The sequence below is a fragment of the Platalea leucorodia genome (assembly GCF_965183815.1).
Source record: "Platalea leucorodia genome assembly, chromosome: 5".
Lineage (NCBI taxonomy): Eukaryota > Metazoa > Chordata > Aves > Pelecaniformes > Threskiornithidae > Platalea > Platalea leucorodia.
The window spans coordinates 89,912,337-89,926,313 of NC_138827.1; the positions used below are offsets into that span (position 1 = coordinate 89,912,337).

Below are 13,977 nucleotides of genomic sequence, written 5' to 3' on the forward strand. Positions count from 1 at the left end.
GGGAGGTGAACTGCAAGATAACAAAGTTCAGCAATGCAAAATTATTAGGAGCAAGTCTAAAAAAAATATTTCCAACTCCTTGCAGAGGGGTTTAGGTTCTCACAATCCAAAGTGGCTCGTCAGTATGAAAGTAGGAACTTGCAAGATAATAAGCATGAGAGGGAAGGAAAGGACACAGCTCCAACTATGCTGGAGTAATGCAGGCTGTTGTAATGCGATTTGAATTACCAGTCAGAACAGCAGTTGGCTTGAAAATACTGGTCCTGTGCTTAACAGTATTTAAAAGTCAAAGGAACAGAGAATGGAAGAAGAAGCGTTACTGTACCATCTGAATCCATTGGGTTCCTTCATCTTGTGTCTTGTATGTGATTCTGGTTGCCCCATCAAGTGAAAGGTGTGGAAGTACTGCAGAAGGGCAGTGAGGATGAGCAGAGGCACAGATGGCTTGAATATTTATGTGAAGATTCATGGGGTTGGAATAAAGGACAACTGGAGGAGATTATGACAGATATTTGTATAAGTGTGAGTAGCTCGAATAAGGAAATTAATACCTGTTTTTTCTCCAAACTTGGGTGCAAACAGTGGCATTTTGGAGAGGCTGATTTGAAACAAATAACTGCAACGTTTAAAAAAAAAGTTGTGGAACTCATAGCTACATGTTGTGAAAGCCAAGAATTTAAAAGTCTTGAAAACAGTTTTAGATAGTCATAAAGGATAGATCCATTGATAGTTAGCAAGGACAGAGGTCCAAATACAACAGCTGGTGCAGAGTACATAAACTTAATTAGTTGTTGCCAGAAATTGAGAGCATATACCAATTATGCTATATAAGAATGGTACTAGTATGTTTTTCCCTGAGTATCTGTAGTCAGCTGCTGTTGGAGACCTAAGCTTAGATCAGTCTGTAATCTTAACTGGTATGTCTGTTAATACATTGCTTTAGCCACACCATGTCCTAATCCTCAATAGTGCCATAAGGCCGATATCCAGGCTGTGTTTATTACATGATGAAGCCTTTTCTGGAGGATAAAATACAGGGAGATTTTTATTCTCCTTCTGAAATGGAGAAAACTCGTTAAAGTACAAATCTGCTCAGCAGAGGGAATAGACTAACCCAATAAATTGGTCCTGCTCTAAACTCTGAATCCTTTTCAAGTTTGCTGTTGTAAGAGATGTGTGTGTGTGAAATCAAGAGAAGTCTTTTTATTAGCATCCCTACTGCATTATACTTCAAAGGAGTGGAAAGTACAGGGATGTGTTTCTGTGTATATCTGTATCTATCTTTCTCCACTTCCCCCCCCCAGGTTAAAACCTATGTCCATATATGATAGCCAGCTATCGTGCTGATAAAACTTGCTTGCTTTTAGGAGCATAGGCTGGATCAAGCCATGCCCTGTATTCTGCTGAATCGATGTTTAAGGTTCAAAGCTGTCGCAGGGGTTCAGGCAGTGGGTTACAGCCCAGCGTGGCTCTGTCGGTGCCGTGGCATCAAAGCGGTTCCTGACCACGTCAGGACAGGACAGGAATGTAGCTGATTCTTCAATGTGGGGGTTGCTGTGGCCTGGACCTTGCTCTGGTCTCTAATGCAGCAGCCTAGGGACCACTGCATTTCTGTGATTAGAAAGTGCTGTGGTTTGTTTGGGGGGGTTCTGTCCTATTTACAGGCACACAAGAAGTTCTCTTCACTGCGTGGAGTAATGAGTGCAGGGCAACGTACTGCCTGCTCCTGCCAGAAGACATTACGCATCTAATTTTTTCTGTCTTTGCTGAGAAGGAGAGTCTAGATGAATTAAATCTCTCTAATCCCCCATCCTCTAACCACATCTGTTTTTACATGACTGAACTTGGCACGCAGGAATTCTTGAAACTAGCAGAGTCAGTCGCACTCATTAGCCGTTGAAAATGTTGACCCCTCTCTCTTCCCCTCCAGTGTACAGTTGAGGTCTGTGCAGACCGAGAGTGAGCAGAACTTGATGTAGTTTTCCTAAATGTAGAACATCTCCCCTGTTTTGTCCTCTTCTCTCCTTTTCCCATATATTATTAAGTCTTCTTAGGGCATCATTTGGGATGTTAATGCCTCTAGTTTTAGAGCTTTTTGCAACTGTAACTCCATTATAAATTATGTTTGGTTTTTGTTTTTTTTTTTTTTTTCCTAGCTAGCTCCTTTCTCTGCTAATGCCATATCAAAACAAATTTCTTCTCCTTGAACTGTTTGTGGTCCCAACACTACTACCTCGCCCCTTAGGTCTTCTTACTGTGTACATTAAGTGCTTTGCTTGCTGTCTAGTGACTAATATAGGCTGCCTCTTGCGATAAGACAAATCTCTTAAATATTAGGTGTGCAAGTAGACAGAAACATAAATGCAATAAATGGATCCTGCCGTAAGCTCTGAATCCTCCCAGGCCTTGCAGTACCAACTGAGATGCAGGAAAATGAGCTGAACTCCACTACCTGTTGATAAGCTGTTGGGATGTTGTACCAGAGCAGCCCTGTCAAAGGCAGAGAGGCAGCAAAAGTGTCTGAGACTGTTTCAGCAGCATGTGTCACCAGGAGTGCTGCTAACCTGCTCTTGAGAAGGTGGAGTACAAACCTGGGCTTTTAGATGGATGTTCATGGTGTGTGTTAATATATAGTTAGTTCTGCTCTTCAGTTGTAAGCTACTTTGGCCAAATATCCCATGGGCTGAAAAAAGCTTTAATGAAGCTTTTCTTTGCTCCAACTGCAAGTAAGTTCACTTAGTGTTGTTGTGGCATCATCCACTCACTCTTACAACGAAGGAAGCTCCTCAGGGACCTCACTGTGTTACTGGTGTGGCAGCGATCCTGCCTGAGAGTGGACACGTACCTACAAGCCATGCCACAGAGAAAGAAATGGGGTCAATCTGAGTGGTGAATGAATACAGAAAATCAAGTATGTTTCCTAGAGCACAGACATCTGAGGATAACTGTGATTAATGTACAGCTGGAAATGGGGGGCAATGTGACTCTGCTGGAAACCACGGAGAGCATCTCATTGACTTTGGAGGACTGAAGTTTTCCCTCAGGCTGAAATCGGAACCAGCAGAGAGTATTTCTTTATGATAAAGAGAATATCTGTGGTCTGCTGAAACGGGTTGTTTGTTGCATGTCAGTCAGGTAAAGCACTTACAAAGTATGCACACGTGTACTCAGCTCATTGAATATGGGAGCTGCAGAATCATAGAGTATCTTATTTCCCAGTTCTCTCGTCACGTTTGTTTCTTACTCTCCTACTTAAAGAGCCATTGAGTGCAATTTCTAGCTAGATGGGTCATAGAGGGAACTACTGGCGCATTATTCTTTCTTTGACCCAATAAGGAGTTTGATCTTTAAGTGTGGAGTTCATTGCTTTTGCTCACAGCAAGTGTCAGTGTGCCCGCCAACTAGTCCTATTGGATTCAAAGGTTACTCAGATATGGTGAAGGGCATGGGAACCTGACCTCTACATAAAGAGAAATCTTTCCTGCTAAGCCAGGGAGTAGCTGTGGAAGTATTGCAGATCTAGTACCATTGAAACAGCTCTCTGAGGAATCCTTGAAGCTCCTGCCTGTATGCTAGTCTACTTCCACACCATTTTCCCCAGTTTTATAGTGGAAATGGGAACTGGTAAGTTGGGGTATCAGTTATGAAGAAGGTACACACCAGTGTATCACTTGGTTCTGCAATGGGAGATTTGTGTTCATCTGTATTAGAGCAGATGAGTATATAAGCAGAAAAGCAAAGGCACTAATTGCATGAGGTTTGCATGACAGCATGGATTTGAGGTTGGATGTATCATGGTTTCCATTCGTTTTGCTTTAAAAGCTTTTTTCCCCTGTTTATTACAGTCCATGGTGGCCTTTCTCAAGGATCCAGAAGGTGCTCCACTGTGGGAGGAGGATCCCGAAGCCAAAGATGTTGTGCATGTTGACAGTGAAAAGGTACATTAGCTGGATAGGTGTTCTATAAATGTTGTTTGATGTTGATGTTTTATAAATACATGAGATAAAGGGAGTGTGTATGTTTCTGTTAACTCTTAATGAAGCACCATTGTTTCCTTTCTTTGGAAGGGAAGTTTAAAGCACCCAAACTGTTTTGAGTGACTTGACAAAGTTTGTGGATTGTGATAACTATAGAGTAAAGTCTCCTGCTTCCTGCCTTCGTCTCCCCTACATGTGGTCATGATATTAGTCTGCCAGCTACACAGCAAGTATCAGAACATTGTGGATGGTGTGGCAGAAGAGACCTGTTTGTCTTGGGAAAGTGTAGCAGCTGGCAAGATGCAGTCATGCAGGATGCAAGTAGGAGGTAAAACACTGCTCTTAGAGCTGCAGGTTGTCGTTAAACCTTGGGTTCCCTCATGTGCCTGAGGTCATCTCAGGAAGTCTGGAGCAGGAAGGAACAGGATCCAGATCTTGAGTGATTTAACCTTGTACAGTAACTGTCCTCTCAGTGTTAAGTGGGAAAGCAGCAAATATGATGAAACTACCTTAAAAAGCCAGTGCCACCACAGAGCTACCCATTATTTTCTCTCTAATATAATCAGCTTGGTCTTTTGTATTAGTTTTCTAGTCTATAGATTTTTAAAACTTTAATTGATTGGACTCTAGCTGGGATTTCGTAAAGGGCCTTTTCAATTTTCTGGCTTTCATTTTTCATATTAGAAACAGTTATTTTGACATTCAGTTTTTGTAGGAAGATTAATTTTTAATGTTCACTCTCTGTGCTCTATTACAAACCTTCCAAGGGTTGTATTCAATTTGAAAACTTCATCTGGCTTCTCTGTCATGCTGGTACTGAAAAATGTATTCTCATGGCTTCTCATAGCTCCAACAAGGTTTCATAGTGTGGAAACCGAACTTGTTTATTAGTGAGTCTGACTTTTTGAATTAGAGTATGGCTTTTTGGATGGGTCAGGGAAGAAAAAGTTTCCAATCAGAGATTCTGCAGTGAGAATAAACCAATCCATGCAACTTCCACATCTCAACAGTGAAGATACTGGTCTAGGATATTTAGCAGATATTCAAATCTGTAATAATTTTTGCCATCTTCTTTCAAGTTAAAATTAAGCGAGGAGAAGAAACTCAAGTCTTGTCTGTTAGAAAAGGTGACCCCTCTTCCCTCAGATAAATGAGCGTATATTTTATGAATACATATATTAACTTTTTAAAGTTGTAACACAAATAATAAGAAGTGTCCTGGGATATAGGTCTGTTTTTATTTTCTTTGGTTCACTCACTAGGAATTGAGAAGGCTTCTGAAGAAGGAAGACAAACCCGTTCTGATGATGTTCTATGCCCCATGTAAGTAACCCAGCACGTCCTCTCTCCTCTTTCTCCCTTCTCCACTGAGAGATGTCCAAATCTGAGTAGAAGCCACACCTGTGCTTCATTAACACCATCTTGTCCCATCTTTATCATTCAACTGCTTGTGTTGTTCTGCCTGTTCTCAGTTTTCCCCTAGTTGTCCATCGCTTATATCCTAGTCTTGCCTCTTTCTCTTGTGATGATGACTGTTGCTCATTTTTCTTTTAAGCAGCTGCTTTCTGTAATTTCTTTACCCATTGTCATTTCTAGATTTGTGTTGTACAAGACAGACACACTGTATGCTGAGTGCATAAGTGTTAATACAATCTGTCTGAGAGTGCCTAGCCCTCTGGCCTGTACGGAGCTGTAAGTGCAAATGGGTATTGCACATGCTTTTTACTTTCGCAGTTAGCATAAGACAAGCTGGTTCCACACAAGCAGATCATCTCCGGAGGAGACTGTGGAGTCGGAAAAAACCCAATGTATTTGTTCTCCCTAACTGCAGGCAGAGGGAACAGTGCAGTGGTTGGGAGCAGGAATATCTTTCCTGCTCCATCCGGGAGGTACCCTGGGTGTTCCTACCCACATTGGCAGGAGTAACTTGAATGCAAGTGGGATTTCATGGCGGTGGGGGGGCAGGAAGGAAAGAGAAGAGCACATTGGAGTCATTGCATTTCTTTTGTGACCTTGACCTTGTATTGCTGCTATCTTGTCATTGCATTGGCTGCTTGTTCCTTAATTTTGCAGATTTACAACTGCTTTTTTGTGTTTCCTGGTGACTGGTATGTGAGAAGCTTTCCAGCTCTTGCCAACAGGATAGTGTTGCACTGGAGTTGTTGCTCAGCTGGAAAGCAGGGGAGCCATGAGAAAGGAATGAACGTGTGACCTAAGCTAGAAAAGCCTTCCAGCGCTGACCTGATAGGGAAATTGATGTTAGGCACCACTAGCAATTTGCTGGCTGATTCTCTTTAAAACTGCATCCCATGGCAGCACTATCTGGTGTTTCTCAGTGTATTTTCTCTTTTAATTACTGCCTGAAATGCCATTCTACCTTTCTGGTCTCATCTGAGTACTGCCAAGATGGCCAGAATTGCCCAAGACTTAGTTTGATGCATCACTGAGAGAATGTTTTTTCCTTTACATTAGTTGCAGCTCCATGCCGTCAGACTCTACAGCAGGATGGTCCTGCGTGGCCTGGCATGGCACATGGTTGCTCCCAGTCAGCGCTGCTGCCTTAGCATCAGCGGGAGATGATACGCCTGCTCTGCCTGTAAATCGCCCCTTCGGGGAGAGTTCAGCTGCAGAGTGCTTTCACAGTTTACCTGTATCATGAATAATTGTTTTCCACAACCGAGTCTCTTCCTGAAATGTGCCTTATCTAACCCTTCGTTCTCTTTGAACCGTTCCCCCAGAAACTCTCCTCCTTCCAGTTTCTCTTCTTTTGAAGTGGCAAAACACCTGCTAGTCTTCAGTGCTGTAATACTTTTGCTGCTTTCTAAACTGCTGTGAAGGAAGCCTACTTGTAAGTTTTCTTTTTTTCCCCTCTGATTTTGCAATTCTTAACTCCCTCATCTTTTATTTAACACATGAGACCTTCTGACTTGGTTCTTGTCCAATTTTTCTTTTCTTACTCCTGTTACTGGAGACAGAATACATCCAGCAGTTGCATTGAAATAGTGGCTTTGGGCAGTTGAAGTTACTGGTTACATACAGGTGTTACCTTTCATAACTCTAGCAGCAAATCAAGGCTGGTCACTAAAGGAAATTCTGCTTTTGTTTACTTGTAAGGGGTGAGTCAGGGAGGTCTTTGGCACGAGAGGACATCAGAGGCTTTGTCTGGGAAGCTATGGGGAAGACAGCTGCATTATTTCTCTGCTTTGTTGGAAGCAGGGGCTTTAGATTCATTGTGGCAGATTCATAGGAAATGGGCTCTTTCATTACGTACCAGCGCAGAGGGAGATGAAAGCGACTGCAAACTTAAATGTAGTTTCTTTAATATTTCAGGAATGCTTGGTCTGGGTAAAATGACTCAGAGCAAAGGCATGCTTTCTTTAGAAGATATTACCTGTCATTTGGAGACCATTCGCTGTACTTTCAGACCTATATTATAAAGTCAGACAGCACTAAATATGAAAAATTAGGTACACTTATAGGCATTCAGATTTATTTGTAGTTAACTGTCGAAGACGACTCCTGCAGGAGACGGTCTGGATTGAGCAACAAAAAGGAGCTGTTTGTAATGTCATTGAAAACAGGGCTTTAAAAATGGAGGTGTTAACTAGTGGAAACACTAATATGCGTTTAATTAAGCCCCTGCTTTTGAGTCAAAATACAAGAAGAAAGAACAGAAGAAAATGAGTTTTTCGAGGTTACCTTTTTATGCCTGTATAGGGATATATGCGACTTGACAATGTCCTGAACAGTATAACCCAGAAATGCGTGGGCAGGAGAGGTTGTACTGAAGTGGGCTTGGGAGCAGCAAGTTTGAGGCAAAACGGGAAGACTGTAGGGGTGGTGGCTGGGTGGAGGAGGCTGGTACGTGCCTGTGCTCCAGAAGGGAGTCCAGGGAGCGGGAAGAGGTTGGAGAGGGGAAGAGAGAGAGAGAGAGAGAGAGAGGGAGAGATTGATAGCTGGGGTAGTTTGAGGCCTGAGGCTGCTGAAGAGAGAAGAAACAGAGGATCCAGAAGATGGTGTTAACAACTGGTATCTTTTGATGTCTGTCCAGTGGTTTGCATGAAGCTGCAAGACCTCAGTGGGCCACAAATGAGTGGTCCGTGCCCACCAAGAAATGGTCATTTTGACCAGCACTAATTTAACAACCTCACTGGCAATTTGAGCAGAGAGATCAAAGGTGGAAAGACCGCAGAAGTGAGAGCTCTCTTGCCTCCGATTAAAGGATGTTCTTCCCAGGCATGCTGATGTGATCCTAAACCAGTGGCTTCAAAATCTGTTCCTCCTTTCTGGAAGATATTTTCAAAACTCTTGTCTTTTCACCAGAATAGAGATGGTGACTACTGTCCCATGATGGACCCGAGAGTTTCCACAAAAAGTGTCTCAAGTGCTTGGCCACAGCTTCTTTTCTTTCGTGCTGTCTTCACTCCCGCCCCTTCCAATGTGCATGCACGTAGTTTACTTGGCAAGGGTGAAACCTGCTGCTTACAAGGTGATTTAGTGCTGATCTGCTTAGCACTCCAGAGCGTCATCACACAGCTCAAACGCTCTTAGCACGCTCCAGCTATGCGTTGGTAGTCTTCCTCACTTGCTGTTTGTCTGTTCTGCAGCACATAAAGTTACTGTATCTTACAAGGGCTTTTGCTTCTTCTGAGTTACGTCTTCTCAATTAACAGAGCACTGTTTACCTTTTGATGTCTGTTTAATGTGTTTAGGAAATGTGACTCAAATGAAAAGACTTGTTAAGCTGGGATGAATCTGAAGTACTTTCCCTTAAAGACCAGAAAGGCACAAAGCTGCTTTTTTTTTTTTTTTTTTTTTTTTTTTTTGAGTTCGCAAGCATGACATCTTCCATTGACTTTTGAAATGTGAGTTTCATCTGAAGTTCCCCTCTGGGCTCAGCTCAGAGCCTGAGGAATATAAGATGGTGTTACTCTTCCCAAAATTGGGATGAGAAATGAGTATGAAAATGAATAGCATGAAAACCATGCAAAAATAGCTGTATATAACAAGAACTAACATCCTTAGAAACTAATAATTTAATAATTATTTAGTGAAATAGATAAGGAATTTTGTTTTAAAATTTTTTGTATATAAAAAAATATAGTTTCTTATGCTTTGGAACATAGATCCTGTAGAACAGTCTGAACAGAGTTGTTGGCGTATTACTTACATAATTTCTTTTTTATCAGGGTGTGGTGTTTGTAAGAGAATGATGCCATCTTACCAGCAGGCAGCCACAGAACTGAAGGGTAAATATGTAAGTGAGAAGATAAGATTTATATAAAATTTAAAAAATCCCTATAACACTTTATTTTTTTGAGTATTTAAAACCACAAATACTTAGCAAGGTGGGGAATTTTTAAGCAAGTAGAAACAAAACAGAAATTAATGACTGTTCCAGATCCCTTCAGGATTCTCTCTCTTGGTTTTTATTCTTAAACCTTTGGAGAATGAGGTGTTAAGTCACTTGCCCTTTAATTCTGGTGTAGTTCTTGCCACAGAAAAGTGGGCTCTGATACTATGTAGTTTTATGTTTAGCTTCTAATTTGTGGGTTTGTTGAGCTCAGGTTGGTAAAGATAATTAAATGTTTGCCATAATAGGTTTGATCAGGTTTTTGGCCTGATGTTTCATAGAGGGATCAAAGGTGGATGCCCTTACAGTAATAATTAATCCACTTTTTTAGTGGACAATCACAGTGTTGTGGGAGGGGGATTTCCTTATGTTAGCTACTGATCATCCTCTTAGCCAGTAAGCATACGCATTAATAAAATCTTATAGTCTTAATATAGCTCTGTCAACAAAGTTAGCATTCATACCAGATGGAAATGAAATTAAGTTTTGATCATAATAAAATCCATCAACAGCAGTCACAATAATTTAGTTACCTATTTGTACTAATAAGGCGTATTGATCTCTCTAAGCAAGTTGAAGGCACTTCTCAAGTCAAGGTTTTATGCAGTGCTTAATGTATAATTTATATGATACCAATAATGCATGAGTGACAAAGAAATAGTATTGTTGTTTCACGGCTTTAGCTGGATTTGGTCTGATCCTTCCTGTTGGATTATTCACTGTTGAGTTTACAGATTTCCTCGGGAGGGACAGCATGTGATGAGGAAAAGATGAAGCACTGCGGTTCATCTCTAGGGCAGCTCTGGCCATTGCTGCTCATGAGCACCGAGTACTGTCAGACTCCCCCATGTTCTCGCAACTAGTTGTTTTTCAGAAGTATTTTCTCTAAATCCTTGGTTGCTTAGGGCTGAAATGAGTGGGAGTTGTTCAGATTTATGTAGGACACAGTACAACCCTTGAAGATATTTTCAAGAGTGTTTTCATCTAGCCAGGCAGCACTCTAATGCCCTCTCCCCTCGGTGGAGTGTGCACCGCGGTCTTTGGGAAGGCACTCCCGTCTTGCACGGTGGGTACATTGCGAGGCATGGGGTGGGCAGGAATTAGGAATGTAAAGAATCACCTACAGAGGCAGTGCCAGAGAGAAGGCATGCTGCAGAGCGCTGTGTTCTCCTGCAATTATCCCTTCCTTGTCCACATGCAGCTCGTTTTATTAAATTCAGACTGGAGAATTTAAACTTCAGATCTATTCTAGTTTGATTATTTCCTTCCTCGCTTGGAAATGGTTTCTGTAGATCCGGGCTAATCCTGCACAGCTGAGTGACAGGGCTGTGGCACAGCTCTGAGACTGACAGTGCCTGTGCTTGATGCAGCTCAGGTCAGGGGTGCTTTGTGCACTGCAGTGTTTTTAGTGCAGGATCAGTTCAGAGGAAAGTCCCGTTATGCCACTGCCACCCGTGTCTTTCACAAAAATCAGTCTGTTCATCTAAATTTGACCTAACTAGCTTCCTGAGTGGGATGTGTACACAGTTTGCCATTTTTAAAGTTAACTGCGCTGTACTCATCGTAAATTATCCGTGGGTACCTTAGAGCGATGTTGACCCCCAGATCAGACTTTGCTGGAAAGTTTATGATTAGTTTGGATGAGCTCAAGGTTTGGCCTTTTAGTCTGACCTGTCATTAGCTGTCAGGATGTGCCAGGCTCAAAAGCGATTATTGCTATTATATAGCAGGAAAATGAAGTACAGTATTGCCTGTTTAATAGGTCATAAAAATGAAAAGGTGAACTGTACCTGTCGCTGGTTGCTGTGTTCTCTTGAGACTGGTGGTTTCTTGTCCCAGTACTGTTACTGAGAGGAAGGCAGGGTGGCATTTTCAGTGTTATATTTGGCTTATATCTTGCAATTCCATTATGCCCAGTGCAGAAGGAAAAAAGGGGCTTCAAATCAGAAGAGGATGGCTTATTTTATCCTTGGCATGAGAGATTCCCATGGTTTGTGGGTAGGGTGGGCTCTGGCGAGTGACTGTCACCAATGCACTATGGCCCCAGTGCAGGGAGGAACTGGTGGTCAGCAAAGCACTTTGGCATCTCCTTAAGGCCCATGGACTTCATGGATGTGCCAGAGTGCTTTACTCAGTAAAGACCGGCTTGAGCGTATGCTTAAGTGCTTGCCTCCTTTGGTGCTAGTCTTTTCTTGGTAAAAATCATGAGACTTCGGAAGCAGAAAGTTCCTACACTTATTTCAGATATCAAATAAAGGAAGCCTTTGTTTAATCTGTTCATTAAACTCGGCTCTAGGAAGGCTTCAAGTAGTGCTGTGAGGTACCAGTTTTGGAGCAATCCGGTCAAGAAAACTGTGAAGCACGGGAGGGGTCGCAGTAGAACAGGGATGGTCAGAAGCCCAGAAGACATGGGCAGCTGGGAAAGGTTCAGAGTCGGTTTAGGTTATAGGTAGCTTGGTGGAGAGCAGATAAGTGTTGAAATATGTCAAATGTCACTGCAGAGGTGAAAGGAATAAACTGATCTTAGTGTCGGCTGTGGCTATTACAAGAGGTAATGGACTTAAATTGAAGTCAGGGTCATTGAGTCGTTTGCTAAAAGCAAATTAGCTGAACATCTGGCAGGAGCAGCTTAGGTATAGCTTAGGTATATGGCTTTGGGTAGTAGGTGTATTTTGATGGTCCCCGACAGCCTGATATTACATAATTCTGTCATTATAGGCCAGCTAAAGCTGTTACTTTTGTCATTAAAAATGAATCCCATTGTAGTAGGCTTTTTGCTAATTATGCTTCATATGATGTATGAATGCCAGAATGAATCCAAGTTACTGACTTGTATCAATCATCACAGGCTGGGTGGACACAGTGAAATTGTAGCAGAGTATCTGAAATGGCTGGGAAAGCCCATTTAAAACCTAGGAAGTCCTCTGAAATTTCACGGCAAATGTGAAACCTGGTAGACTGATGTTTATGAAGGAGTTAGTTATTGAACCTGCTTCTCACTTTATAAAGCAACCACTGTGTTGATCCTGTTGCGTTTACCCACCCTTAAGTGGTGACATAGAGGGTAAGGGAAGGGGAGAATTGGGTCTAGATAATCTCATGTTAATTAAGTCAATCTGGTTGTTGGAACTATAGGGAAAATTCAAAGTAAGAGACTTGGCCACTCAGTATAACCACATTTCTGTACTCTTCTCAGTTAGCTTTCCTTTATCCTTTCTCAGGATAGGGGAGAGAGAACAAAATATCTTTTTGTGACTTTCCAGCACATTCTTAGAAAAGGTTGACCTTCAAACAAGGATTTTCTGCTTTAAGATTTATTTCATGCTGGCTCTGAGCACATTTGGTTGGTCCGTGCAGTTTGCTGCAGTCAGGAACCTGGTATTAAATTCTGATGTGGTATTTCAGCTGGAAGGAGAAAATCCTGGTTTTGGAGGGGGAAAGTGTGGGGGGTGTGGGGTGTGGATTAAGACCCTGCTGCTAAAATGATTTAAGCCATCAATGCCATTCAGCTAAGTTAATCATGAAGTGGCATCTCAGCAACTCACTGGTTGAAGGTTTGGTCACAGAATGACCTCCATGTGAATCCCACACCCACAGAAATTCAGAATCAGTCCCATCTTCAAATTTTCAGGTCAGAAATTTCTGAAATTTCTGGAAAACAACTGGACAGGGCACGGGATAAGTTGTAGGAGCCCTGAGTGTGAAGCTCGGGGTGAAGGGTTCTGGAGGTGCAGTATGGGTTGGGGTAGAGGTAAGGAAAGGGAAGGAGAGACTTTTTGTTTCACTTGCTAGTCTGGAAGGTTACTATACTTTTGTGCCCCTCTTTTCATATCTGTAGGACAAGGTTAACTCTTAACTCTCGTTGTATCCTACCAGTCAGGTAGTTTAACACATTTAAAGCCTGTAAGTGCCATGTGGTATTTCCTGGACTTATGGAAATAGGGCACGTTTTACTTTCACATCAACATAATGCTGATTACCCCTTGCCATTCAGTAAGTGCATTTTTGAACTGAGATAACACCAGTGCTTGGTTGGTTAGAGCTTCTGGACGTTAGCTGAGGTTGTAAATTCATGGCTGGAGTGGAAACCAGAGAGATGAGGGTGGAACTTCTTGTGTCCTAGGTAATGTTTGGATTTGAACTGAGCCATGTACTTGCAGAAGAAGAAGAAAAAATCCAGTTAGGCTTGTAGTTTAAAACCCAAATACGCAAAGAGAGCATGAGTAGTGCGATTGAGAGAATTCCCTTTAGGTATTTCTGTTAGTGGGTGCGTAAAAAGAAACGGAGACACTTCCAGAGCAAGGAGGAGGTGACAAGCTGATTGGTGTGTGCTTTCTGTGGACTAGACTCAAATATTGCTCTGTTCTCCCTTGCATAAAGTCAGAAAAACTTCACTGCTTTTACAGAGATCCCCTTGCTTTACAGCAGTATGAATGAAATCAGAGTCTGCACAGAGCTTAGTTGTTTTTACTTAGCTATTTAAAAAAAAGTTGTAATGTTCCTGCTGTATTGTAAGAATCAATACAATTATGCTCTGTTTTTTCAGGTTCTTGCGGGGATGAATGTTTACTCTGCTGAATTTGAAAGGATAAAGGAAGAATACAATGTTCGGGGATATCCTACAATCTGCTATTTTGAGTCAGTTAT

The 13,977-nt window shown here is 42.0% G+C and overlaps 1 protein-coding gene across 1 annotated transcript in view; it reads left to right on the forward strand.

Moving 5' to 3' along the window:
- PDIA5 (protein disulfide isomerase family A member 5) overlaps positions 1-13,977 on the forward strand; it is a 102,967-nt gene that overhangs the window by 32,319 nt on the left and 56,671 nt on the right. Inside the window, exons 6-9 of the mRNA XM_082312218.1 lie at positions 3,846-3,938; positions 5,240-5,300; positions 9,167-9,234; positions 13,877-13,968. Coding sequence (XP_082168344.1) covers positions 3,846-3,938; positions 5,240-5,300; positions 9,167-9,234; positions 13,877-13,968 — 314 coding nt within the window. The remainder of the gene's footprint in view (positions 1-3,845; positions 3,939-5,239; positions 5,301-9,166; positions 9,235-13,876; positions 13,969-13,977) is intronic.